The sequence below is a fragment of the Pezoporus occidentalis genome, unplaced genomic scaffold, assembly GCF_034315485.1.
Source record: "Pezoporus occidentalis ecotype Australia unplaced genomic scaffold, CSIRO_AGI_Poc_V1 ctg38, whole genome shotgun sequence".
Lineage (NCBI taxonomy): Eukaryota > Metazoa > Chordata > Aves > Psittaciformes > Psittacidae > Pezoporus > Pezoporus occidentalis.
The window spans coordinates 2736668-2762216 of NW_026915702.1; the positions used below are offsets into that span (position 1 = coordinate 2736668).

Genomic DNA, 25549 nt, shown 5'->3' on the forward strand with positions numbered 1-25549 from the left:
AAACTGATTGTTGCAGCTCCATTTCTTGGATGGACCCCCAAAACACATGCACCAGCATAAAGCCCCATTTATAGTTCTTAGTTCAGATGTTGATCCTACAGCTTGTGTTCATTTAGGCATTTGCATATATTTCTTTGTATAAACTGACCAAGGCAAATCAGTTACTCTAAGGTAATAACTTGTGTACTTATGCAGAGGAAGAATTAAGTTGGCTGTTGTTCAGATTTTCATATTTTACCCACTTATGTATCATGGGAAGTCATTTAAGTCTTTCAGTATGGGGAAAAAAATTGATACAGATCAAGGAGAAAGCTAATTTTCTAATTTTGGGCTTATTTTTCTGCTTACAGGTGTGACTATAGAAATTTGCTTCTGAAGGAAACAATATTCAGCAGATTTAATGCAGTCTTGCAGAAATGTTTTCTTTGTTGTTTTTGAAATACAAAGTCACAGACTTAACAAAGGGGAAGTAAAGGAGACATGAAGGAAAAATCATTCCCAAAATTATAAGTTTAATTTTCTAGCAATAGAAGTTCTTCATAAGCCCTACTTTGGCCTTGACAAAGTCTGAGAATTACCTTTATTTACGGCTGAATTACCAGCTATTGCTATTTCAGAATGATGCTGGGTGATTCCCTGTCACGATTTATTGCATCCCAAGATGGACAGAGTAAATTTATTCTTTGTAGATTCCTTTTCAGAGAAACACATTACCTGGATGACTAGTAAAAATGATCAATATGTTTAGTCCCTATTTTCTTTCAGGGCTTCAGTCCTGCTTCACATTCTTTCTGTTTGTAGTGTGGTTTTTTTTTGTTTGTTGTGGGTTTTTGTTTGCTTGGTTTTTGTTTGGTTTAATTTTTGGTATTTTCTGTGGTTTAATAAAAGGAAGGCTAGTTTAAAAATTAAGGATAGGTCTGCTCTGAAAGATCACGTATCACTATTCCTCAATACTCAAGATGCGGTGACTATGTCACTATTAAGTTAGCCAACAACTAATTATTTTCTGTACTTCTGTTACATTCACCAAAACCAAGTCTGTTAAATTCCTCCCTGCTGTACACAAGGCTAAAGTATTGTCTTTTTTCCTTTTGTAATAAGTAAGAGAACTAAAGAGAAAGTTCTTAAAATAACTTAGGAAATAATATGCAATTAGGAAATAATATGCAATTATTTATATGCAATTATTTTATATTTTTATATATATAAACAATATGCAAAATAACTTAGGAAATAATATGCAATATTTCCTGTGTCGAAACTTATCTTTTATTCAGTTTTTACATCTTCATGTCAACAGAATATCTTTAAAAGGACCCTTTCAGTGTAGAGAAAGTTTAGTATTCTGAAGATGGTGGAACAAGAATAGTAAGAACAGTAAATAAAGTGGGAATCTGAATCTTTCTCTCCTGCCTTTTATTTGTTTTCTTGTTCATTTTCTGAGTGCTGTGATCTGTGTTGGATCAAATAATCTATAAATCTCTTTTTCCCTTGGGTAATTCTTTCCCTGTTAACATCTCCCAAAACATTAGGTTGAGATATATATATATATATATATATAGAGAGAGATATATCTCTGTGTATCATAAATATAAAAATAAACAACCCCCTCCCCAGCAAAACAAAACAAACAAAACCCCAAATCGACCCCCCAGAACTAACCTAATGAAACTGCTCAGCAAACTGTCATTTCAACAATTGTACTTTGGTGCCAAATTTTTACTGAGTGGAAATTTTAAGTTTCTGTCACTTAAAGTTTTTCTGTTCAGCATCTCTCTGCGGTGTCCAAATAGTTTAATATCCACACACAAAATTCTGAGTTCCCACAGTAAGGCACATATAACTTCATAGTCTAGCTTACCGAGTGTATTCATTTACAGGTACACATACTGCTAAGCAACTGTCTCTTCTAGATGCGACAGTATTTTGGTTCCTTTCAACACTTCATGGTTTTACATTCACTTTCGACAGAGAAGTTCTGATTATATTTATCTTAGGTGGCTATGAGTGGAAGTCATTAGGTGGCTGTGAGTGGAAGTCATTACAGGATATGCCTATAATATGCTGAATAAAGGCAAGCTGGCTGATACAGAGTCTTAAGTGCTTTATGTGCCTATAACAGGCTTGACAACCTGTTTGTCTGAAATACTCCACCCAATTAGCAGGTGTTGATCCTATTCGGAAAGGTGGCCTGTAATCTGATTTCTCCAGGAGACAGGTGATTACCCCACCCAGATAGAAGAGATAGATGAAAGAGATTTTGTAGATCTAGACTGTGGTTGCAACTTAAATTGCTGCTGGGCTTGGTGAGACTGCTTGAGCTGAAACTGAATAGTATTGTTCATTTCTTTGCTAATAAAGCCATGCCCAAAATGTGGAACAGGTTTGCTCTACAGAGCAAATTCAATTTTATTTTAAAGTTATGGTCAGAAAAGAACTGGCTTCTGCTTGACCTCAAGACTTCCCAATGTTTTGAGTTATTTGTGAAATACTCTTCTGTTCCTCAAATAAATTCATTCTGTGATGTAGGAAGTGCATACCACTGAAAACCATAACAATTCAAAATAAAGGATGCTTGCTAACACTCGTGGAAAGGTTTAATGTACAATGATCATGCTGTGGATGCAAAGTCCTGAAAACCCACTTGTTTGCTGGACTGCATCCATAAAAAAGCTTTGTTTTGTCTTGTTAACGATGCATTAGCCAGATGTACAAAAATATGACATGGTCATTAAATCAGGTATTTAGTGCTGCAGCCTTTTCTTGGCATCCCTTTGACTGTTCACAGCTCCAGAACAATTACCATCTGCATCTGCTGAATGAAGATTTAAGGACTGGAAATATGTCTTGTGATTTGAACATACTGAATGCAGAAAAGAACTAGAGAAATTCTACTTCCTAAGATGGCTAGGTCAGATGGTTAGTGCTAACGGCAAAGATTTGACCGCCTGATGTGTTTAGTCTATGCAGTCAAGGGAGGCATCTTTAAAGCATGACTTTTAATGACTTCTAGTGGCTTCTGACTTAAGACTATTTTGAGAACAGACTCTAGGGAGTATCCCACCTGGCTTAGCTACCTCCATGCTTAGCCTTAGTGGTAAAGTCTGGGCCAAATGACCAAGTACCAGTAGTAACTACTGGATTCGCAAATAGGTAGGTAGACAGCCAGGGAGACGTTTTGTGTTTCACCCCCAGTAACACAAAGGAAGAACCGGAGGAGCTTTCCATCTGCTGTGCAAGTGTGCTGACAATACAACTGTTTGCTAATACAGCACGCAGTTTTGTGGCTTGAAGGAATCAGCATATATCTGCTTTTATTCAGTGGCTTTTTTTTTTTTTTTATCATGTGCTTTGTTAGTTGGCTTCTTTTTTCTTGTCTTGATGATTTAATGGCTTAAATTCATGCGCTTATCCTGCAACTTAAGTAAATTATACATTTTAAATATTCTCATGAACCCTTGTCATATCAAAAAATCAGACAGACAACAGGCATAACTTAATTGGAAAGATAACTGGAATACAGTAAACTGTACTAGGCAACAAAAATGTCTTACCAACCCTCATCAGCACCTTCAGCCTGAAATTTCTCAGGGCACATCTTGACAGCAGAGGAAAATCTAGATGTGGAATTAATCAATGGTTCCTTTGCAGTGTTGGCAGTGATTAACATGACTAAGAATAGTGTGATTCCTGACATCTCCAGATGGGTCAAGTCCTCCAGATCATGATCCAATATGAAGTCTCCAGTTCATGATACAATATAAAGGCCACTGAATCTAGGGTTCTGTCAGCTTTTTCAAAGCTCTGAGTTGGGAACACAAGTACATTCAGAAGTCAGTTTACAAAATAACATAGATTTATAAAAAAGACTAAGTATTTTGTTTACCTAGACATATTCAAGGTTTATACTTGATTTATGTGTGCGTGTGGTGCAATGCATCCAGCTTATTTGGCTTTGACTAATGGGAATGTAATCCCCAAGAACTAAGTTAATAGAAGTTGCTTTCTGTAACACAGACCCCAATACTTCAGTTGCTCAACTTCACTCAGCACTGAAGACTGGCTCTTTTTCAGAGGATAGGGCTATAAAACATTGTTCCTGATAATTGCAAGGTACAATAATGACAAAACAGGTTTGGAAATGATGTTATCGATCCAAACTATGAGGGGCACACAGTAATAAATTATAGTCTGCAAATATTTTCATGCCAGCTGGCCTCCCCTGCTCTAAAATCATGCACCTGACTATACAGGTTCAGCTGGAAGGTTATCTCATCAGGTACAGGTGCCAGGCCTGATTTCCCCACCCATTAGTAGCAGAGGCTGTACAAAGCTTCTGCTACTTGAGGACTTTCCTGTTACTGCCAGTGCAGGACTTGGCGCAACAGCTTTGCAGCCGTGTTACCAACTAGCTTACTCCAATAAATTAGAATTATAATATAACATTGCATTTTAACAGGACCGGAATAATTTCCTTTGATCCCTGCCTGTCCTGGGCCTGTTTATGCAGACTGTGCTCTTTGAATGTATTTTTCTGTTACTGTAATAGCAAAGATGGAAATGGTAATAATCTTTAAATAATGTTACTGCATTTTACAAAAGCTTGCACACAGGCAGCAAGAGCTGTGAAACCATATGCCATGTAGAGCTCACCCGCAAGAGGACTCCTTGCATGTGCTTACTGACATGCTAAAGTTTTTGCTGGATCTAGCTGAGAATTGATCATCTGTGTACATGGCAATTACACATATATTTATTGCACTAACACTCCAGAAATATTTTTCTTGAAACAATGCAGCTGCACCTTGCCAGTGCAGCCTGAACTGACTGCACCTGGTAGTAGCCCACTAGCAAAGGGGAGAAGTTTAAAAGCTCCCTGATAAGTCTGGAGCATCTTTCAGCAGTGTGATAAATGTGAATGACAGCAGTAATGTCAGGGATTAATTATTCTCCATGGATATCCCTGACCTTGTCATTTGAGAACTCAACTAACTGGACAGAAGGAGAAAAAAAAACAAGGTAAATACAAAATATAAACTCATTCATGGGACTTTATATGGAAAATGTCCATTTTGATTCGAAAGACAAAACACATATTTATTTGTCCAGCTGTTAGACGACAGCTTTAAATCCCCTTGTCCATCCAGTTTAGACAAAACCTTGTGATATTTTAATCACTTGGCTATGTGGGAAGGCTGAATAAAGGAAGAATGTATTACAGGGTCTGATCCTTATCTGGATTAAATCACCAGAAAACTGTTGAAGCTAATGATACTGTAATGGGCTATTTAGCCTTCTACTTATGGCTCTGCATAATCTGGCCATTTGCATTTGCTGTGATAGCTGAGAAGCAGGATGGTCATAAACGTTATAAAAAAAAGAAAAAAAAGAAACCGATTTCTTAATTTAAGGAGAAAAATCTGGATATTAGTTGGTCATAGGGACTTACCCTCTTCCATTTAAAAAGATGTCATTAAAAACTCTTTGCTGCAACAGTAATCCAGATTGAAGATTGTAAATTCCAGGTTTCTGGAGGAGAGATAATTACTGGAAACTCATAAACTCCACCTAAATTCTCTTTTAATTTTCATATGCAGAGCAGATGTTTTGACAGATGGATGGACTTTATTTTTGTAACTGTCCGGGAAAAGTCTGCATAACACAGCCTAATCAGTGCCACATATCTGTAGTGTTTGTTTTTCAATCTTTCTGCATTTGGCTCCTATGCTTTTAGTTGCGGACATTTTCTTTCCAATTTATTTTTTCAGGCTATATCTCTCTCTGCATAAGCCCTTCTATCAATTTGATATATAAATATTAGGAAACTCTTAAAAATAAGTGTGTATGTTTGGTTAGTAAATCAGACATATTGATCTTCATATAGTGGGTGACCTTCTGGAAAACTTCATTAACACTTTATCTTCTCTTCAAGACATGCCCTTTGCCCTCATGCACAGCATATAATATTTGGAATTGAAATTTGGAGTTAAGATCTCTGTCCAGACACACTGGACCTCTTAACTCACACTCTGAATATGTATGACAATTTCTCAACTTGTTCTACCAGCAGGAGTTTAGTACAACAGAATTTGCAGTGGAGTTGGTGCTTTGGCTGCATTACCGCAGATGGAAGTGGGTTTAGCTGCTTTTATTTCAATAAACTGTCAGCTGAGAGACTGAACCTTGTAACCTCTTCAGTCAAGTTTAGAAGAAGCATAAACATCTATAAAGTACCTGAAGTTAAAACTTTATTCTCACTTAGGAATGCTCAGTAAACTTCTGGGGCCCTGTTCCCTCCATGTGGCTAAATGACCGTTTAACTCCTGGATGAAAAGTAGAATGGCTTCAGTTGAATATCCTTGTGCCCTCAAGTGCCAGAGTAACCCCAGAAAGGCCTGCAGTGCCTTCTTGGACTTTGGTGAGGGATGCAGTTCATATTCCTTCAAACTGGATTGCACCCCATTCTTGGGATTAGCACTTCAGGACTGCACAGAGCAGAGCCAGGACAGGGCATGAACCATTTATTTGGCCATGCTTTGGAGGATGTTGGCAATCATGCCATAACAGGACAGCTTGCAGAAGCAGATGCAGCAGTTATGCTGTAAAAACATAAAAAGGTAGCTATCTAAAGAAGTTCCGTCTGTCAGGACAGAGAAAGACCTTGCAGGCTATGCTAAAACATCTCAAGCATGACTCAGGGTCTCAGCTGGTTGGATTTTAAGAGAGAGGTACTTCTGTACAAAGCCAAAGGCAGAACCTGCAGTTCTTGGGGAAACCTTATACCATGTACTGAAATACAAATGAAGATTAATCCTCTCCAGGGGTAGGCAAGGTAAATGAATTGGGGTTTTGAGGACTGCAGTAACTCCCACATGATGTACCTAATTTTCTTTATGAAAATCTACTTCAATCATTGTGTACCATGTGCAGTCACTTATGCTTTCTGCTGTATGTATGTATATGTAAACTCAAGGTTTAGGCCATAAACCAGTGTTTAGGTAGACAAGAAAAGTTTCTAATATTAAGTAAGCTGTCCTTTATAATAAACTGGATTATTAGGTGGAAGAATTTATAGTAATTCACTATGGTGATTTCAGTGCTCCTCTTTAAGATTTATTTTCATAACCCATCCAAGTAATAATTTCCTGCTGATGGAGAACTTTGCATACCTTGCATTCATTTTCATTCACATTATTAGGCTAAGTGTATTTTAAACTCCCACACAACCCTGTTTTCAAATGTGAAAAAAAAAAAATGATTTCCACTTGGCAAGTAATTTTTAAAAGTCTAATTTTCTTCCTTCATCCGTTTTACTTGACAAAGAACAATATTCAAAGGTTATGGATATATCCAGAATATGTTCCTTTTAAACAACATCCCTTTCCTGGGGATAGTGTAAATGAATACAAAGGCAGTGCGGGGGTGCACTCACATGCAGAGACAGTGTTTAAATTCCCTGACAATTTGTTCCTTACAGTGTCTGGCTCTGGGTTATTTCCTCTTCCTCCGGTGGATATTTTCTCCCATCTGCTGTATTTTACCAAGATACTACATTTCGTTTGTTGTCTGTGTCTCCCTTCCAGTACCTCACATTCTGAGATCATGTAGTGAAATGCCTTGTCTGCTGGCACAGTCTTTAGCACTAACAATATAGCACCAGCCTGGGGGTCTGGCAAGGGGAGATGCTGCTGCCAAGTGGGACAAGCCCAGTTGGAGACACCCAAATCATTCCAGGCCTCCAGCCAAAGGGGTCAGGGAGTTACTTTGTAGTCAAGTTGAGGCAGGCACCAGTGTCGGGACCAGCGGAGCTGTCTGCCAGGTTTCACAAATGGTGAGGCCTGAATGCCATTGTAGGAGCCTTGATGTGAGGGCAAGAATGGGGAAACTGAGACTGAACATGGGAGTCAGTCACCCAAGTCTCATGTAGTCTCAGACCCAAATTTCATTCGTCGCACGCACACTTTCCTTGATCAGGGTATCTTCTTCCCCATACATGTGTGCTGAGATTTACTCTAAGCAAATCATTCAAAACTGTTCGAATCATTAAAAATTGGGATATCAGAGATTTATGGGAAGCTGTTTTGCCCCAGGCCTGCATATACCAGTAAACCTAATATTCACCATCACTATGCAAGCCCTTGCTGATTTCAGAATATCAGACGCACAGGTACAACATTTCCACACACGACACTGTACCTGTGCAGCTGTACTTGAGCACAATTAGACAAGGAAAGGAATCTGGTTACTCTGCCATTGAAATCAATGTGCCTGTTGCTATTGTTCCAGGGAGAATAGCACCATCTCCCAGGCAGGGCAGAAAGTTCACTTTGAACTTCCTGAGTTGACAAGGGCTTAAATCAGAACTGTAGTTTTACTTTGATGTCATTTATTGTGCTTTAATACCCCACTTTATTTATTTTTTTACAACCATGTAAAATATATAAAGAAACATAATCTGTTTGGGAGGCGTATGAGAATTTACTGAATAGGCCTTAATGGTTCCTTTACGCCGTTATAAACCACAGAGAAGCTATAAGGGCAGTCTGAACTGGACTAGGAACTTCAAATGTTGTATAAATTTCTTTGTCACAGTCAAGGGTTTATTGTTGTAGGTATTTAGCTTCCCCATTCTTTAACTATGCTGTGTATTTCTCAGAAATCTATGGTAAAAACCATAGTGTAAGGAGAGCTTAAAAGCCAAGATGAATAAGCCAAATCTGCTTTTGGAAATATAAATCCAGAGTAACTTTACTGATATTAATGCATTCCCACTACTGTCAATACTGAACACTTGAAACACAAATATGGCAATGATAGTGCTAATCCCATACAACCTCCCTCCCCCCCCCCCCCCAGCTGATGTGGAATAATTCAGTGAAGCTGATGATTTTCTTAATTTCCATCTATAGATACCAAATAAGATTCTGCCCCTTTACTAAGTCAGGGTTTCCATCTCACCTTTAAAATATTATCTAATACCTTCTTGCTGTATGTTATAGATAGGCAGCTGAACATTATTCAGTGATTGCATGTAGAGTCACAGGTGGTGTGTTACTGTAAATCAGAAGAGCTCTTCTGAAAGCACAGTCTGTTCTGATTCACACTGGCTGTGGGTCTAGCCCATGTCATCAAGCATTTTGCAAAGGTATGTGTCCACTGACTTCCCACATTCACATTCTTCAGGCAAGGCAATTTTTGGAAGCTTTAATAAAGTGAAGTAGTAGACCACAAAGATATTTTGAAATCATGATAAATCATACCAGAAAAAGGAAAGCACGGTCCTACCAAAACAGTGGTGTGATTAAATTTGACTAGATATGACTCTAAGTGGGAAAATTCTGAATTATTTAATAAAGCACAAATCTTTGATCAGTCTTAAATTATGCAGAGTCAAAATCAGATGCTCCATTTGAAACACATAATATCAAAATTTAAGGATCTGTTTCAGTTTTATTAATTTTTAATGTTACATGGATTTGTAGTATTTGCCCATTTTTACTCTTGCAGGCATTGAATTATTAACACACTTTCATGGGTTTTCCATATTTCTTTTATTAAAAGGAACAAAGGACAAGAGCATTAGGAAAAATATCAAAACATGCATTGCAATTTTGATGATTTATGCCAGGTATTTACTTAGTACTCTACCAGTGTGACAGTGGAAAGTAGCATGTGGATACAGATGATAAATGTATGTTCATGTTTATACATGTGTGGGAGGAAGAATACAAATGCACCAGAAATTGTGTGTGTTTTTATTAAGAAAGGTCAGAATGGAAAGAATTAAAAAGAGACCTCTAGTAACATCCATCTCTATTTCTTTCAGTTTCCTGTTGGATTACCTTAACTTATCCCTATGTTTTCTCTTCTGTCTCAGTTGGAAATTTAACTTAAGTTATCAGCAGTAAGCCAAGGATGTAGTAAGATTCTATATGCTTATCTCTTGATGCTCTTTTTAATACACTGTCATTATCTGTTACGCAAATAAACAGTAAAATTGAAAGAGCAATGCCATTTTAGCACAGTCCTTTGTGTAAGGCAGGGACTCAGTATTCTATCTGTGTAAGTTCGCTGCTTTTCCCTGTGATGGCTTAAGACATGACTCAAACTGCATTTTCCTGGCAGAGCCATTATTTTCTGTTTGAGAGTATCTTGTTTAATTAGGAAGCAAGTTACAGAGATGAATGATGCCAGTCAATGAGATTTCTGTGAAGGCTATGGCCCAGGTGCTGTCTTCATGGATACTGGTCCACATGAAAAAGTACAGCTGAGCACTGTACCAAAAAAAGTCATCAAATATGCATAGAAAAGTTTCCTTAAAACACAAAATTAATTGGAAATCTTTTATTTTAATGTTCTTATTTTTCTCCTATGTGAAATCCAGTATTTCTAATTGTGTCACTAGACTGATTCACAGGCACTGACATATTTCTTTCATCATTATACCTGGTTGAAATAATAATGTTAAATAAATGGAAAAGGTTGACATCTTGACTATCAGGTTAGACATTTCTATTTTAATAACATTAGACATTAACAATGATATTTTTGTTAACAGAGAACAATGTTTGTACTAGGGACTGTTAGTGTTGCTATTAAATTTTTAATTTATGAGAGCTAGAATTACTCATAATGGATAATTTAGGTAGAAAATGTTAAATCCAAGTCTTGCAAAGCTCACGTTCTAGGGGCTGTCAATAATTGCATTAAAGTTTAGCATATGTATTCATCTTTGTAAACACAGACAATAGGGGTGAGGCAGCATTCATATTATTGTTAGAAATGCTGTATCAATGATTCGGTTTTCATCAACTGCTTCCATCTGGCACATCTTTCTTCTAATTGTTACTTAATTGAATACAAGCAAACAGTTGGTCCATTTGTCTTCATTATTTTATTCTGACACATTTCTATAAATGGGTTTTGTCTTACAAACATGTCAATAGCATAAATTACAAAGATAAAGCATGCCTGAAACAAAAATTAGGAGATTCTTTGTGTAAACTTTTCTTCATGGGTGGATGCCTTATTAAATGGCAACCAAAGATATTTAAATGAGAACCTAAATCATGCTATTTATTAAATGCTTAGCAATAAACAAGTTTATAAACAGCATGAAATGATCACACTTTAATCTGTTCATTCAGCCATATATCCCTAACACAGAAGATCTCTCATTAGTCATAATCACTGAATTAACTCTGTGGGTACATTTTTTTCCCCCTTTTCTTTACAGAAAGAATGTGCTAATTTCATCAAGGTGCTTAAGGCTTACAACCAAACCCACTTGTACGCTTGCGGGACAGGGGCTTTTCATCCAGTCTGCACCTACATTGAAGTTGGAAGCCATCCTGAGGTAAACTATCTTAAACCAATATTTTTCTTTTTCCTGTTTTTAATCTTTATTGGTGTTTAGCCGTGTTCTCTTCCTGGCAAAATGCACTCTTACTGGGTTTTGTGGCTCGGTGAGTGGATCTGATAAGACCTGCTCCTGAATCAGGTGCTGATGTGCTGATTGATAAATCACAGCAGAATCTGTACTTTTCTCCCCTACACAGCATCTTTTCCCCCAGGGGCTTAAATAAATATGAGTAAGCTCATTCTACCTGGTTCAAGAAGTTAAAAGCACTAGTTGGTTTTCTTTTAGTCAAAACAGATATCAGCTATAAGCTGATAAGTTCAGCCTGTGTGTTTATTCTGGGCCCAGCTCTGCCCTTTAGTTTCCTACCAGCAGTACAGTCTGACACTGTGGCAGCTTTCTCCCAGCTGGGAATTAAAATAGTGTCACACATTCATAAATCCCACTTCTCAGATTTGTCCTAACACACTGACAGTTTTTCATATGTGACCTAGGTTTTCTTCCCTTACTTTTTAGTGAAAAATATATCACTTTTCTTCTCTCTTTCCCCCATTTTTTTTATATCAATCTGTAGCTTGCTGACTCTTGCTTAGTGTTGTAGAAATCTTGCAGTAGCTCTTGACCGTTTTGTCAGTGATTGTCAGAACTAAATAGATAAGAGTGGTCTTCCCTGATGAAAAACAGTATCACTCACAGAAAGCAGTTTTCCTAGTTTTCCTGGCTGCAGATTTGACTAGAATGTCTCTCTGCTTCCGTTTCAATACTTTTTCTCTCCAGAAAAGCCAATCTTTTATTTCTCTGTTAAGATGAGTATGTAATATAAATTAGCCCACTTTATTTTCAGTCTGGCTTACCTGAGTATTACTTGATGAACTGTTTCAGTTTAGGAACTTAACTCTTGACGTGTTTTCAGCACATCAAATTTATGGATATATTTTACTGGTGAATCCATACTTGTGTTACTTGTAGCTTCTGTGATCTTTACAGAACAGCTCTTTCAAGCTACCTTATGGTTTTGCAATTCAGGTTTGCAGATTTCCCTGAAAGTAAAAGACATCATTGTTAAATGATTGAGTACTCAGTTGTTTAAAAATCAAGATTTCTTCTTGTAGGAAAGTAACAGACCTTTTGAGTGTTGACTTCATAGTCTGGGAAGCATTTTTCCCTATAAAAATGTCTTTTGATATTTGAAACATAAGTCTTTAAAATGTTCTAAGCATAAGGTTTTGAAGGGATAAAGGAGCTGAGAAGTAGAAAGGTTTTTTTTTTCATATTCTTTAATGCTTTACTCCAGAATGCATTCTTGGCAATTAGTGATTGTCTCTTGACCACACACAGTATGTCATTGCTTACTGCATTAAACAGATTCTCTGCTTCCTGAGATCCATTTGGGAATTGGTAGACATATTAATTAACTCTAGTTCCGTAAGATGTGTGTCAATCAATTCTTGGCTATTTGCCAAGTGAACCTATCTGCAGAGATATAGCTGGTATGAGGTCATTTACTTCTACATTTGGCTGTTTTATGACTGTACCATAAAACTAACACACACTTTATCAAGGATTTATAGAAAGGATGATCAGAGATGAGAGGCCAGATCCAGCCTTGGTTTAACATTCTGGATTTTGAAAGTCTTGAGTCAATGATGTGTTTGGCCCTGAAGCTGAAAAAGGATGTTTGGTTTAGCTTCTTTTTAGCAGCCCCTAAGTGTAAACGTAATCTACAGTGTTGCTGGCTTTTTGGTCATCTATGCAGTAAGTTTGTAAGTCCCCATCTGCTTGAATCATTCTCATGACCCTTGATTTCAAGGTTTCGCAAACCAGGGAAGTCAGGAGTATGTTTAACTGAACTGCCTCGGATACTGTTAGCTTTTGACTTCCTTTTCATACTTAAGCCATGAGTAAAATCATCTCCACCTGCCCTTCCAGTGGCACAAGTTTCTGTATCCTTTGGACAGCCTTGCAGGAGAGGTCACTGCCTTCTCAGCCCAGGTCTGCCCATGCAGAGCAAAAGCGGGGCAGGCTTTGACAAATCCGACAGTCAGCCTGGGTTCTGTCTCTAGCAAAGGTGAAAAACCAGGTGAATAAATTAATTTATTAGGTTTGCAATGAAAAATAATCTGTCCTGTCTCTGTGTCTCAGCTAGAGCCTGCTGCTTCCTTTCCCATACCACCTAGGCAGGAATTCCAAATGTGCATATCTTCCCGGAGCTGGGGAAGAGGAGGGTGCTTGATTGACAGTGGCTATTAGAGACACCTTGAGTAATGGGGGTACAATATTAACCCCTGAACCCCTGCATGCTGCATCTGTGAGAGCCACATGGCTTATGTTGTCATATCAGACAGCAGCACTGGACGTGTCAAAGGGCCATTGCTTCTGTATCATATATAGTTTATACCTCCCTAGCATACTAAAAAAGGTATAAAACATAAGCAAAGGCAAGATGTTGGTTTTGAGTTAAAAAATTGTCATCTAAAACATTTCCTGAAGATTCATTTTCTGCCACAACACTTGTGGAAAATTAACTGACTTCACCATCTGCTTATTTATTTTTCAAGCACTTAGAGAGGTAAATGTGAACTGATTAGGGGAATAGTCGGGGAATGTACCTACTGTCTAAGAAGATTGCTTGTTTATCTGAGCTCTGAATATAATCCACCTGCCTGAGTCTGATGGAGGAGAGGAAATTAGTGTGTGCCAAACTGAAGAGGATGGAGAAGCAAAGTTTAAAGAGAAGAGTGGCAAGCGATAGAGGAGACATTAGAAGCAATTGAAGTAAGCTGCAGGAGGCTGGAATATGGTACAATTTTATGATTGGGGAGAGGAAATAAATTACTTTGTGTGATAGTCATAAAGTAATGGGAATATGAATTGTTATATCTGTTGAATATTTCTTCGATATGAAGCAGTGTATCTCAGCCCCATTTTGTGCTTGAAGAAAACCATTTCTAGTGATGAAACTAGGCAGGTCTAATTGAGTTTGATGAAGTACAGTATCAGAAATAATAATAAAAAGGTAAAAGGATATGAACAGCATGCTGTGCATCTGATTAAAAATGATCTGCGCAAATGTATACAACCTAATATGTTGTGAATTACACCGCAGTCTAAGGAGTAAAGCAGACTAATCTTTGCTTAAATCCATTCCAGATGTGCAAGTGAATAACCACAGTATTTTGAGAGAAGAATAAAGTTAATGTTTGAGTAGACTTTCAGCACGTAAGCCATGAGTAAGGAGAAACGAACATATTAAAGAAAGAACGTAGCATACACAGAAAATACGTAAGGAGAGCCTATTTTAAAGCTTAAGGTCATCCATTGGTTATATTTGTACTTTCACTGAATGGGGTAAACTGGCTCATATGCAAGTGTCTGTGTTGTATATGCCTGTGTTTAGGTGAGATGACCTAACACAGACGCCTACACCAACTTCAGGGATCCAGGGTTAGGCAACATGTGGCATTCTGTCCAAATAATGCAATATAATACAAGAAACCAATTACCAGACAAAACAAGAAAGTAATTAGTAAAGCTATGTTCTGCTCCCACTGACTTCTGAGGAAACAAGATTGAATGTGTAGGAATGTTGTACTTCACGGTTGCAAAATTACACAAGTCAGATCTGTGCTTGAAAGGAAAAAAATCCATCTGCAGGGAGACGCAGAGGTACATTAAAGCCACTAGAAAAATCACAACAGGATGCAGAATGCACCTGCCTGTGCATGCCTGAGCAGGGGGAAGGAGCCCTGCTCCCTTTCCCCAGGGCTCCCTTTGGGGTAGTTTGTGTGAACCATCAGGGATCAGTCCTGTTTAGGAAAGAACAGGATTTTCCATTTACTTAACCCTTACACACAGGTGGAGGTAAAGAGAATGTCCTGTAGAACCTTTTTTTTTTGAATGCTCAGGCAGGCATTGCAAGAGCTGTACAAAATTGTTTGCCAGATCCTCAGCAGGAATACATTAGGGTTTCTTCAACAGAGGTTAATCAATGGATGCTGTCTGAAGAACTAACCCAGCTTCTTTTATTGTCTCTTAACTCCAAATTTCTTGTCATTGTCCAACAGGTTAAACCTAATTTTTAACTGCATGAACTTAAAAGATCTGGGATCACTTTACTTGCAGGTTATTTCTCATTCTTAATCAATAAAGAAGCTCTAAATTTGGTTCAGATTTATGATGTACATAAAACATTAAGTTATTGCATATGAAGTTATACAACGCTACCACCTGTAACATATTTGCTTTTTCCGGACTCTGTGTATTTTAAAAATCTTTGGTTCAACTCATAAAATTTTGCTGAATTATACGTTCCACTTTTTTTTTTTTAATTATTATTATTTCTTCTGTACTTCGCATTAGAAGAGGTCTAAAGTGCATTTTCTAAGTAATGAACATCCTGTTCTGATACGTGTATGTATTTGTCTTTTTTGTCTGTCTGCATATATTATATGTAAGTATATAGTGGTGGAAGACGAGCATTTTCCTAAGAGAATGACTTTGAAGGTACACACTACTTGAAAGACCAGTGCTACTGCTGGAGAAAATATGTTGTATCTCATTATCTAATATAAAATTCAGGGTGAAAGATTGACTTCAGTAGTAGCAGATGTGGCATAAATTGGCCTAACTTCATTGGAGACAGCAGAGCTGTGTCAGTTTATATCAGTTAAGAGTCTGACCTGTGGTTTTTAAGTGAAACATTTGAGCAAATGATTTTTAATGTAAGAATCACCTCAGGCTGATTTTCTTTCTACCTGATTCATTATACCTTTATATGGCATTTATATGCCTACCAACTATATACAGAAAATATGAAGGAAAAGGGTACTGTCAAAGGATTATTCTCATGTTTGTGATATAACAACTGTATGATAGAATTATTATTTGTGACATACTATTTCTAAGCATCACTAGAATCACAGAGAAGTGCCAGTAAAGGAAGATCTAGTTTACAGAGTGTAACAGCCTATGTTAGTTCAGAGATGCTTCAACCTTTCAAACCACTAGATATCCTGTTACCATAGTACATGAAAATAAACCTGAAGAGCCAGGTCTCTAGCTTATGTACAGTGTACGTGTTTTAGAGCACTTCTTTCAGTTTCCTGGGGAGTTTTGCACGAGAAAAAAAGGAAAATTCTCTCAGTTGTTTAAAGGCTGATATACTTCACCTTGTTTCATAAAAAGCAGGATAATGATTTCTTCTACACTGGGAAGTCCCAGGTATTGGAACTTTTTGCTGTACTGATGTTCCTGTCTGTGGAGGATGGCAGGTAACAGAGTAGTCAGTGTTAGGCGCACATTTTTGCAGGCATCTCACAGGGTCAGTGGCCAAAATCACAAAATAAAGGAATGTGGTGTATTGAGACCTTCACCTCCCACAAAGGAGAGTCTTCTGGGTCTGCAGACCACAGAATCACAAAATGGTTTGGGTTGGAAAGGAACTAAAGATCATCTAGTTCCAATCTCCTGCCATGGGCAGGGACTACTCACACTAGACCGTGTCATCCAAGGCTCTGTACAAACACTGCCGGGGTTGGAGCATTTACCACTTACTTCTTTGGGCAACCCATTCCAGTGCCTCACCACACTAACAGGAAAGAACTTCTTCTGTATATCTAATCTAAACTTCCCCTGTTTAAGTTTAAACCCATTACCCCTTGTCCTGTCATTACAGTACCTAATGAAGAGTCCCTCCCCAGCATCCTTATAGGCTCCCTTCAGATACTGGAAGGCTGCTATGAGGTCTCCACACAGCCTTCTCTTCTCCAGGCTGAACAGCCCCAACTTTCTCAGCCTAACTTCATATGGGAGGTGCTCCAGTCCCCTGATCATCCTTGTGGCCCTCCTCTGGACTTATTCCAACAATTCTATGTCCTTTTTATGTTGAGGACACCAGAACTGCACACAATACTCCAGGTGACGTCTCACGAGAGCAGAGTAGAGGGGCAGGATCACCTCCTTTGGCAGGTCACGCTCCTTTTGATGCAGCCCAGGATACGGTTGGCTTCCTGGGCTGCAAGCGCACACTGAAGCCAGCTCATGTTCATTTTCTCATCAACCAAGACCCCCAAGTTCTTCTCCGGAGGGCTGCTCTGAATCTCTTCTCTGCCCAACCTGTAGCTGTGCCTGAGATTGCTCCGACCCAGCTGTAGGACCTTGCACTTGGCTTGGTTGAACTTCATAAGGTTGTCATGGGCCCACCTCACAAGCGTGTCAAGGTCCCTCTGCATGGCATTCCTTCGCTCCAGCGTATCAACCAAATCACACAGCTTGGTGTCATCAGCAAATTTGCTGAGGGCGCACTTAATCCCACTATCCATGTCACCGACAAAGATGTTGAACAAGACTGGTCCCAACACTGATCCCTGAGGGACACCACTCGTTACTGGTCTCCAACTGGACATTGAGCCATTGACGACAATTCTTTGCGTGCAGCCATCTATCCAATTCTTTATCCACCAAGTGGACCTTCCAATTTAGAGACAAGGATGTTGTGCAGGACAGTGTCAAACACTTTGCACAAGTGCAGGTAGATGACGTCAACTGCTTTGCCATTATCCATCAGTTCTGTAGCCCCATCATAGAAGGCCACCAAATTGGTCAGGCAGGATTTCCCCTTAGTGAAGCCATGCTGGCTGTCACCAAGCACCTTGTTGATTTTCAAGTGCCTTAGCATGCCATCCAGGAGAATCTGCTCCAAGATTTTGCCAGGCACAGGTGAGACTGATTGGTCTGTAATTCCCTGGGTCATCCATTTTTCCTTCTTGAAAATGGGGGTTATATTTCCCTTTTTCCAGTCATCGGGAACTTCACCTGACTGCCACGATTTTTCAAATATAGTGGATGGTGGCTTGGCAGCTTCATCTGCCATCTCCTTCAGGACCTGTGGATGGATTTCATCAGGTCCCGTGGACTTGTGTACGTTCAGGTTCCTAAGATAATCTCAAACCTGATCTTCCCCTACGCTTCACTTCTGTTGTTCCACATGACATTGATTTCCAGTCCCTTAGGCTCCCTTATATGAAAACTCTTTGCTTAAAATCAAGCTTTTCGCACATGTATAATTTACTTCCACTTGTTAAATAGTATATATCATGGCATAACTATAACTTTACTGGCATTTTGGAAGTCTATAGTTTTATATACAGTTACATGTAGCTATATATAGCATATAATTCTTTCTCCAAGCCATAATTCACTATGACGGTGGTTCAGAAGGGATATGCTACAGCAACTTTCCAATGACCTGAAGACAATATTTACAAAAGGAGTACAAGGAAGGGACACAGAACATGACAGTCTTTTGTCAGAAGACAACCTAAGCAAGCCAGTTGTTCTGGTAAGGTGTGACAAATATTTATGTAAAGAAAACAGGATGTATCATTGGAAGCACTACACGTTTTTAAACATGGTCATGGTGAAGTAAATATTTCTGACAGACTGAGTGCTATGTCCCAAATGTCACCTCTTGCAGTGCAGCATTATCTTGTGATAAAATTACAGAAGTAGGTCACCATAAAAAGGTAACTTGATTCCCATTTAGAAGGCTTTTTGAAAAACTCCATAACCCGCTTTGTAAACAAATATTAATCAGGTTCACAGTTAAATGCAATTATTTATGAAGGCCTGTCTTTGAATACACTGCAGATCATTTTTTACTTTAGCTGTATTTTGAACATTAGGTTTGCTAAAAGAGAAGTTAAAACCAGGAAAACTCAGATTTTTCAAAACTTCGTCCTGTCATCCCAAAGCAAAATATAATTCCAATCAAAATTTATTTCTAGAGTAGATCTTTTAAAGTAAGACTGTTAAGCTTTATGTGATAATTTAGCTGTCGGAATAGTTGAATTTATGAGATAAATTCTCTCATCTGAATAACACACATGGTAGCAATGGCTGACATCTTTCCTACCCCTCACTGTTGGGAAAGTCTACACAGCTGCTATGAATATTTCATCCTCAGCAAAGAGAGGCACTGAAGAAAAAATGTTGAAAGAGATTTTTTTTTTCCCAAGTATGTTATTTTAACATTGTAAGAATAAATTTTGTAATACAAAATATACACATATGAAACTTTTGATGTAAACCACACAGTTAAAATTATGATAATTTAAATTTGCAGCTAGTGTTCATTATCCTGACATATTCTATTAAGGAGGACATGCCTTTATGACAGCTGAGTATTTGACAACTAGCTGATCTATTTGATCTTCCATTTACCAACACTAAAGGTATGTTTGTAAGAATAGGACGATTCCAAATCATATGCATGCAAAGTATCTGGCTCAATATCTTAAAATTCAGACACAGTACAAATGTAGTTTTGCGGGGTAAGTTATTTAGCAAAGGGGCCATGCTTTAATCATTGACAGGAAATGTGAACATCGTAGGTTTTCAGGTGTCATTTAATGCATTCAGTCCTGCCCTTGCATATTTCATAATTACACCTAAGCAATTTGGAATCTATTTATGTCTAAAGTGACAGAAAATCAGTAATTATGTTTGAGGTTCACTCGGAGATTTACAAGTTGAACATTTACATGCAGGAAATGAGATCAAGTTGTAGACTATCATGAGACAAAACTGTGTGGTTGGTTATTTTCTTTCCTCACCTTTTTTCCTCAGTCTACAGACTTGAATGGTTTAGGGAAAGTGGAAGCACAGTTCTTTGATAAGTCATACAATGGAGAGGTATAAGATATGATGCGAAGCAGAGCAGAGACGTGGAATTTACAAGCACATGGGGCTTTTGTTGCACAGCAGAAACTACTAATGAAACCCATGTTGTTATTCAAGTCTGATCAGCTATTCAGCAACTAACTTTTGTTGTTTAGGACTTGATAAATATATCCAAATTGCTGTGGTAGACCCCCAGGTTCATTCTTAGGTAATAAATAAGTAAATAAATAAATAAAATAGAGAGCCATTTTACTTTAATGTTACTTTATAGATATATTTTAAAGAAAATGTAAATGAAGGTCACTCTACAGGTGATGTTCTAGTTGCGCTAGTTTGATTTTATTGGAAAACTTCCCTGAGATGAGAGATGACTCATGGGTATGGTCTGTAGAGAACATCATTGTTTCCATGGATATCTGTTCTGATCACTAGAGACATGCAATGACACAGCATGAAGCTTGATACTAGCAAGATCTTGCATATTCTCTTCCACTGTTGAAAAAAACAACTCACAGGAAGTAACTGATAACACAGATACTTTTTCTCAGATTTTCTTAGTGCAAAAAGTTCAGTATGAATGATATTGTCAAATTTGAACCCCTGCCACCTAATGAGAGGAATCTGTATGCTAGCATGCTTCCATTGAGATAAGTGAGAAGACCATTGTTCCCTCTCTGTTACATGGCTTTCTCCTTCTGTGGCTGAGAAATGTTGGTTTATTACAGTGGAGAACTGTATACAGTATGCCACAGATGAATGACTTCCATGAATAAGAAACTAAAGCCAGTCGACATATTCATTAGGTTCAAGTAAATGAGGCTCAGAACTGTGGGAAAACTTTTGTTTATGGTGCTGGAGGGGAGTAAAAAAAAAAAAAGAGTGAGATAGAAGGAGACCTCCATGGAAGTAAATTCGCGGAGTGGAGCATGCACACGTGCACATGCATAACCATTGAGTGCATTTTCACTTACACCACATGCAGTGTCTTGCTTTGTGAGTCCAGGTCTTAAAACCATGGGTAGCTTTGAATATGCTCAGATAGCAAGTGATTCAAGTTAAAGACACTGAAGATCTGGGTTTATTTATTTTCTTTTAAGTGTGGGGTGTTTTTCCTAGTACTGCTTGTCTTTAAGTGGAGTTCTATGTGACGTAGACTGATGTAACTAAGTCTGAGGCTCACTGTTTGTTTGTATCATCACAGAAAATATTAATTTCTAGCATCTTAGAGCAATGAGTCATAGTTTTATGACTGCTTTAAGAAAATTAATTTTAGTAATGAATACCAGAGGAGCTGAAAATATACCCACTGTTTGCATTTGGATGGTCACTATTTCTATTAGTTAAATGATGATTGATGAATTATTTATTTCCACAGTGTAAATATTCCTGCTGGCTCATTATTACCTTACTTTACCATGAGATGATACAGTTTTCCTAATCCTTTGCAGACTTAGATTTACTTTTAAGAGGGATGGCAATCATATTAGGATGTTGATCCAATTTTCTGGGTGGGAATAGTATGTTTGTTCACCACCAGAGCCCATAATGTTTCTAGTAGCACAGAAGTTCAGCATTTGCCTCTTATTAGAGTAACAATTGAAAACACTAACCTAACTTCACAGTCATGCAACATATGCAAAATTTCATCCACACACCTCCCAAAACAAAAGACAAGTATGGCTGAGTCCTTTGATCTCTCAACCAACATGGGAGAGAAAAAAATAAAATAACAAACCACCATCTGTTGGGAAACCAATGTAATAAAAACAGTGGAAAGCCAGCTTATAGTATAGACTGACTTAATTGAGGAAATCGCTTAATAATAGAATTATTTCTCAATTTAAAGGCACAGGAGGAAGCAAAACTGAAAAGAGTTACCAAGCTCAGATTCAGATAGATCAGTATCAAAGCAACATTATTTACTGTGGGATCCACATCACAAGGCTCCAGTTGACAGGGACTGACCTTGTGAGGAAGAATCACATTTTAAGCATGATTTCTACCACTGAAGGAAGTGACTGTATTGCGTTTGTACTCTGTGCAAACATCTTGTCAAATAGTCTTTAAACAATCAAGGTCACGGCATAGCAGGTTTTAGATGTGTGTGATGCTCCACATACAGGCCACAGGGCTGTGAAATGCATAACAGCAAACTAACCAGACATGAAGCCCTAACCAAGAGCCTATTGACATCAAGTAACTTCACTGGTCTTTGTCTAAAATTTTATGAGAGCTGGTGCATTGTGAAGTTCCTTTCAGGCCTCATTTTTAAAGGCTGTAGGACTTGGAAGTTGCATGCATGTCTGAAAACACTGCCTATTTCCATGCTTTCATTCCAACCTAATATTTATAGCCTCTTCGTGTTCACACTGTGCAAGCTTAATTGTACACCAGCATGATGACTGGCCTGGAGTTAGTCCGAGGAAGGGGCTTAGGGAGGCTGAGCACAGCCATGGTGCAGGCTGCTCAGCAAGGATGGAGTATTTCATACCTGAGCTCCTTAAAATCTCCTCCTGATGTTGCTTTTGATGTTGTCATAATTCCCAGAAAAGGGGTATTTCCCCAAAGGAAAGATGAGAACATTCATGGATGTAAAAGCAATCTTTCAAACAGATTCAGGAAAAAGTCACTTTCCACAATGGGAGGCCTCCCTGGTGTGCTTCCAAGCTCCTCATGCATCTTTTTCTTTCATCAACAGCTGCATTTGGCATGACAAAACTGGCTTCTCCGCAATGATTAAATCTTATTTCTCCTTTGATAAAAAGCAGAAAAACTGCAGGTGAAGCTACTATTTCTGTGAGTAAACAGCAGTACAAAGGTATTTCCAGCATTTGCCTGATGGAACAGGAAATAATTGTTCTCCTGCTATCTTGACCATCCCCATTTTTATGTACAGACTCATATTTATGTGGAAAACCTTTCATAATAGTTTCCAGATGCCTCCTTGCCTTTACATGGTTTTGAAAGTGAGTTTCTCCTCTGCCCTGTGTTATATGAAAAGTGTCTCAAATTTGTAACCAGTTAAGTATCTCTAATAATTAGTAGTTTGCTTCTTAAGGAGAGAATTTACTAAACTATGTAAGAATTAATCCCATATATGCCACACAGACATAGAGGATAGCTGAAAGAGACAGGATTGCAAAATGAGCAGATACAGTTTAACCATTGTGTCACTTTTAAACTTTGCTAAGTATCTTCACAAAGAATGAAGAAAATTTTGTCAGTATACAGCCTTTCATCTTGTACCATCACATGTTTTCACGGCATAAGATGACATAGATTAACAATCAGGTATTTCAAGATCCTAATAATCTTGCAGGAAAGAAAATCCTGCATCCTTCTTTAAACAATACTTTTATGTGAATAGAGACCCAGTACAGCCATGTATGCTTGAGTGCTGCAGTAGTACCTGTCAGTGGGAATTAAATCCAGCTTTAGGAATGGGCTATGGCTTAGACGGTGATTCTATTTTGTGCACAGAAGGAACATGGAACTGTACATCAAAGTATCTAAAAATAACAGATATGAAAGCCAGAGCATAGGCATAAATTATTATCTTCCTTATATATTAGTCCATATTTTGCCATGAAGAGTTAATTAATCTACTGCTGAAAGACTGAGAGATTAAGAATAGTACTGAAACAGACAGTGTTTTAAATATTTGTGCTTGTCCCATATGCCTACTGCCTGTGAGATGCTGGAAATCAGACTAAGTGATCACGTCAACTCTTTCTGTCATCAAAATCTAAGAATAAAGCTACTTTGAGTCATTTAAGGGGAAAAAAAAGTATTCTTCTCTTCATTCTCAGTTCCAGTTTACAGAGTTTGTAACAACTTACTTTCTGTTATGGTACTCACCAAGTTTGTTTGGAAATGTGCTGAGTCCTCTTTGAGTTTCTGAGCATACACTGTACAGAATCTCTGCATCTTCCCTCAGATACCATTCCTGTGAGGGAAATGTGCTGTGCCCTCCTGTTCCTTCCTTCACCTCTCCCTCATTTATGTAAGACAAATAATTTAGTGACTGTGACCTGACTCAGATGAAATACATCTCTGAGTCGTTCATGCCTCTGTGGACTTTGAGTAAATTAGTGATTTCCTAAGTAACTCATTTCATTGAAAAAGGGTGACTAAGTTTCTACTTTTTGGGGGAACTCAAGGAAAGACAAGCTAAGACGTGTTTTTTCCTTTCTCTTCAGCTTCTGTATTATTTGCTGTAAACAATTCACATATGGTTATTTTTATTTATTCCCAAAAGGAAACTGTTTTTAAAAAACGTTTTTTCTTTAGCTCAGTGAGTCAGAAAAGAATGTGAGAAACACATTGGATGAAAAAACAGTCACCACTGGAAAACTTTGATAAAAAGAGGTATTGTGCAGAATGAATAAATGTATCACGATGAATTCATGCCTATTAGAATTGGTGATGACTTGCTATGTCATCTAATCTATTTTAATTTGTGTACATTTGCAGTCATCTGCAAGTCTGGACTGTCTTCTCACCTGTAGTGATATAAATCACAACTAGTGATTCTTGCAGTGCAGCATTAATTTGCATTTTAATTATTTCATTTTCAAGTATTGCATGGCTAATCATAGTTATATACATTGTCTGCCACTAAGCAACTCTTTTCTATTTAGTGTGTGTATCAAACAGTTCCAGAAAAGCTGTCATATAACTTTTCTCTTGTATGATTGAATATATTTTAATTAAGAAATGATACCTGATTTATGAAAATCTATGGATAGCCCTGAGTTGCAACATGGTCACACTCAGGGAGACACGTTAATAAGCATTTGCGAGTACATAATCAGATGAGAACACAATACTCTCCATTAATGAAATATGATCCATAATGAATCTTGCATGGGAGTGCTAATAACTACCTTTGGGTTAAAGTGCTCAGATGTCACAGTATAACAATATCTGTCTTAGATGTGTATCATTACTGCAAAGTAATTAAAGGTTACTTAGCTGTTAAATGGTTACCTTGGAGGAATCCTTCAGTAATGTGGCTTCAAACATGCCTTCACAATGAAATTAATTAAGCAAATTAAGTATCAGCCTTGTAGTAATCTATTTTATGATGTGCAGAGTATCTGGCATATAAATGTGTATGATTGGTGGCAGAAAGTTAAGGACTTGAAGATAGGCTCATTTGTTTTTAAACATAAAGCAATCTTGGTGGTTCTTGTATGTAAAATAACGCTTATGCTATTGACTTAAAAAGAACAGTGACAAAATTGCTGAAGAGGAATGGAATGTCAAATTATCATGGTCAGGTTCCATGTGCTGTGTAAGTGCAAAGCTCAAGTAGCACCACTCAGGATGAGAGAAGTATTAAAATTCACTTGATCTTTTTCACACCTCTGTGTTACACGGAGCTAAAAGCCTGGTAACCAGTGACTAGAGTTTTGCTGTCAGCTCAGTCTGACTCATTAGAAGGGTGCTTTCAGGGATTACTAGCTTGCTGCCTTCTTCTGTATATTTAATGGAAACCACACCAGGAAA

The 25549-nt window shown here is 37.9% G+C and overlaps 1 protein-coding gene across 3 annotated transcripts in view; it reads left to right on the top strand.

The window, feature by feature from the left end:
* The window catches only part of SEMA3A (semaphorin 3A), a 170464-nt gene that overhangs the window by 57741 nt on the left and 87174 nt on the right, over positions 1-25549 (top strand). For 2 of the 3 annotated variants that reach the window (XM_062631972.1, XM_062631971.1), the window contains one exon: positions 11237-11356. The exons of the other annotated variant lie outside the window; for it this stretch is intronic. In XM_062631972.1, the coding sequence (XP_062487956.1) occupies positions 11237-11356 (120 nt within the window). The remainder of the gene's footprint in view (positions 1-11236; positions 11357-25549) is intronic. 3 annotated transcript variants of the gene reach the window in all.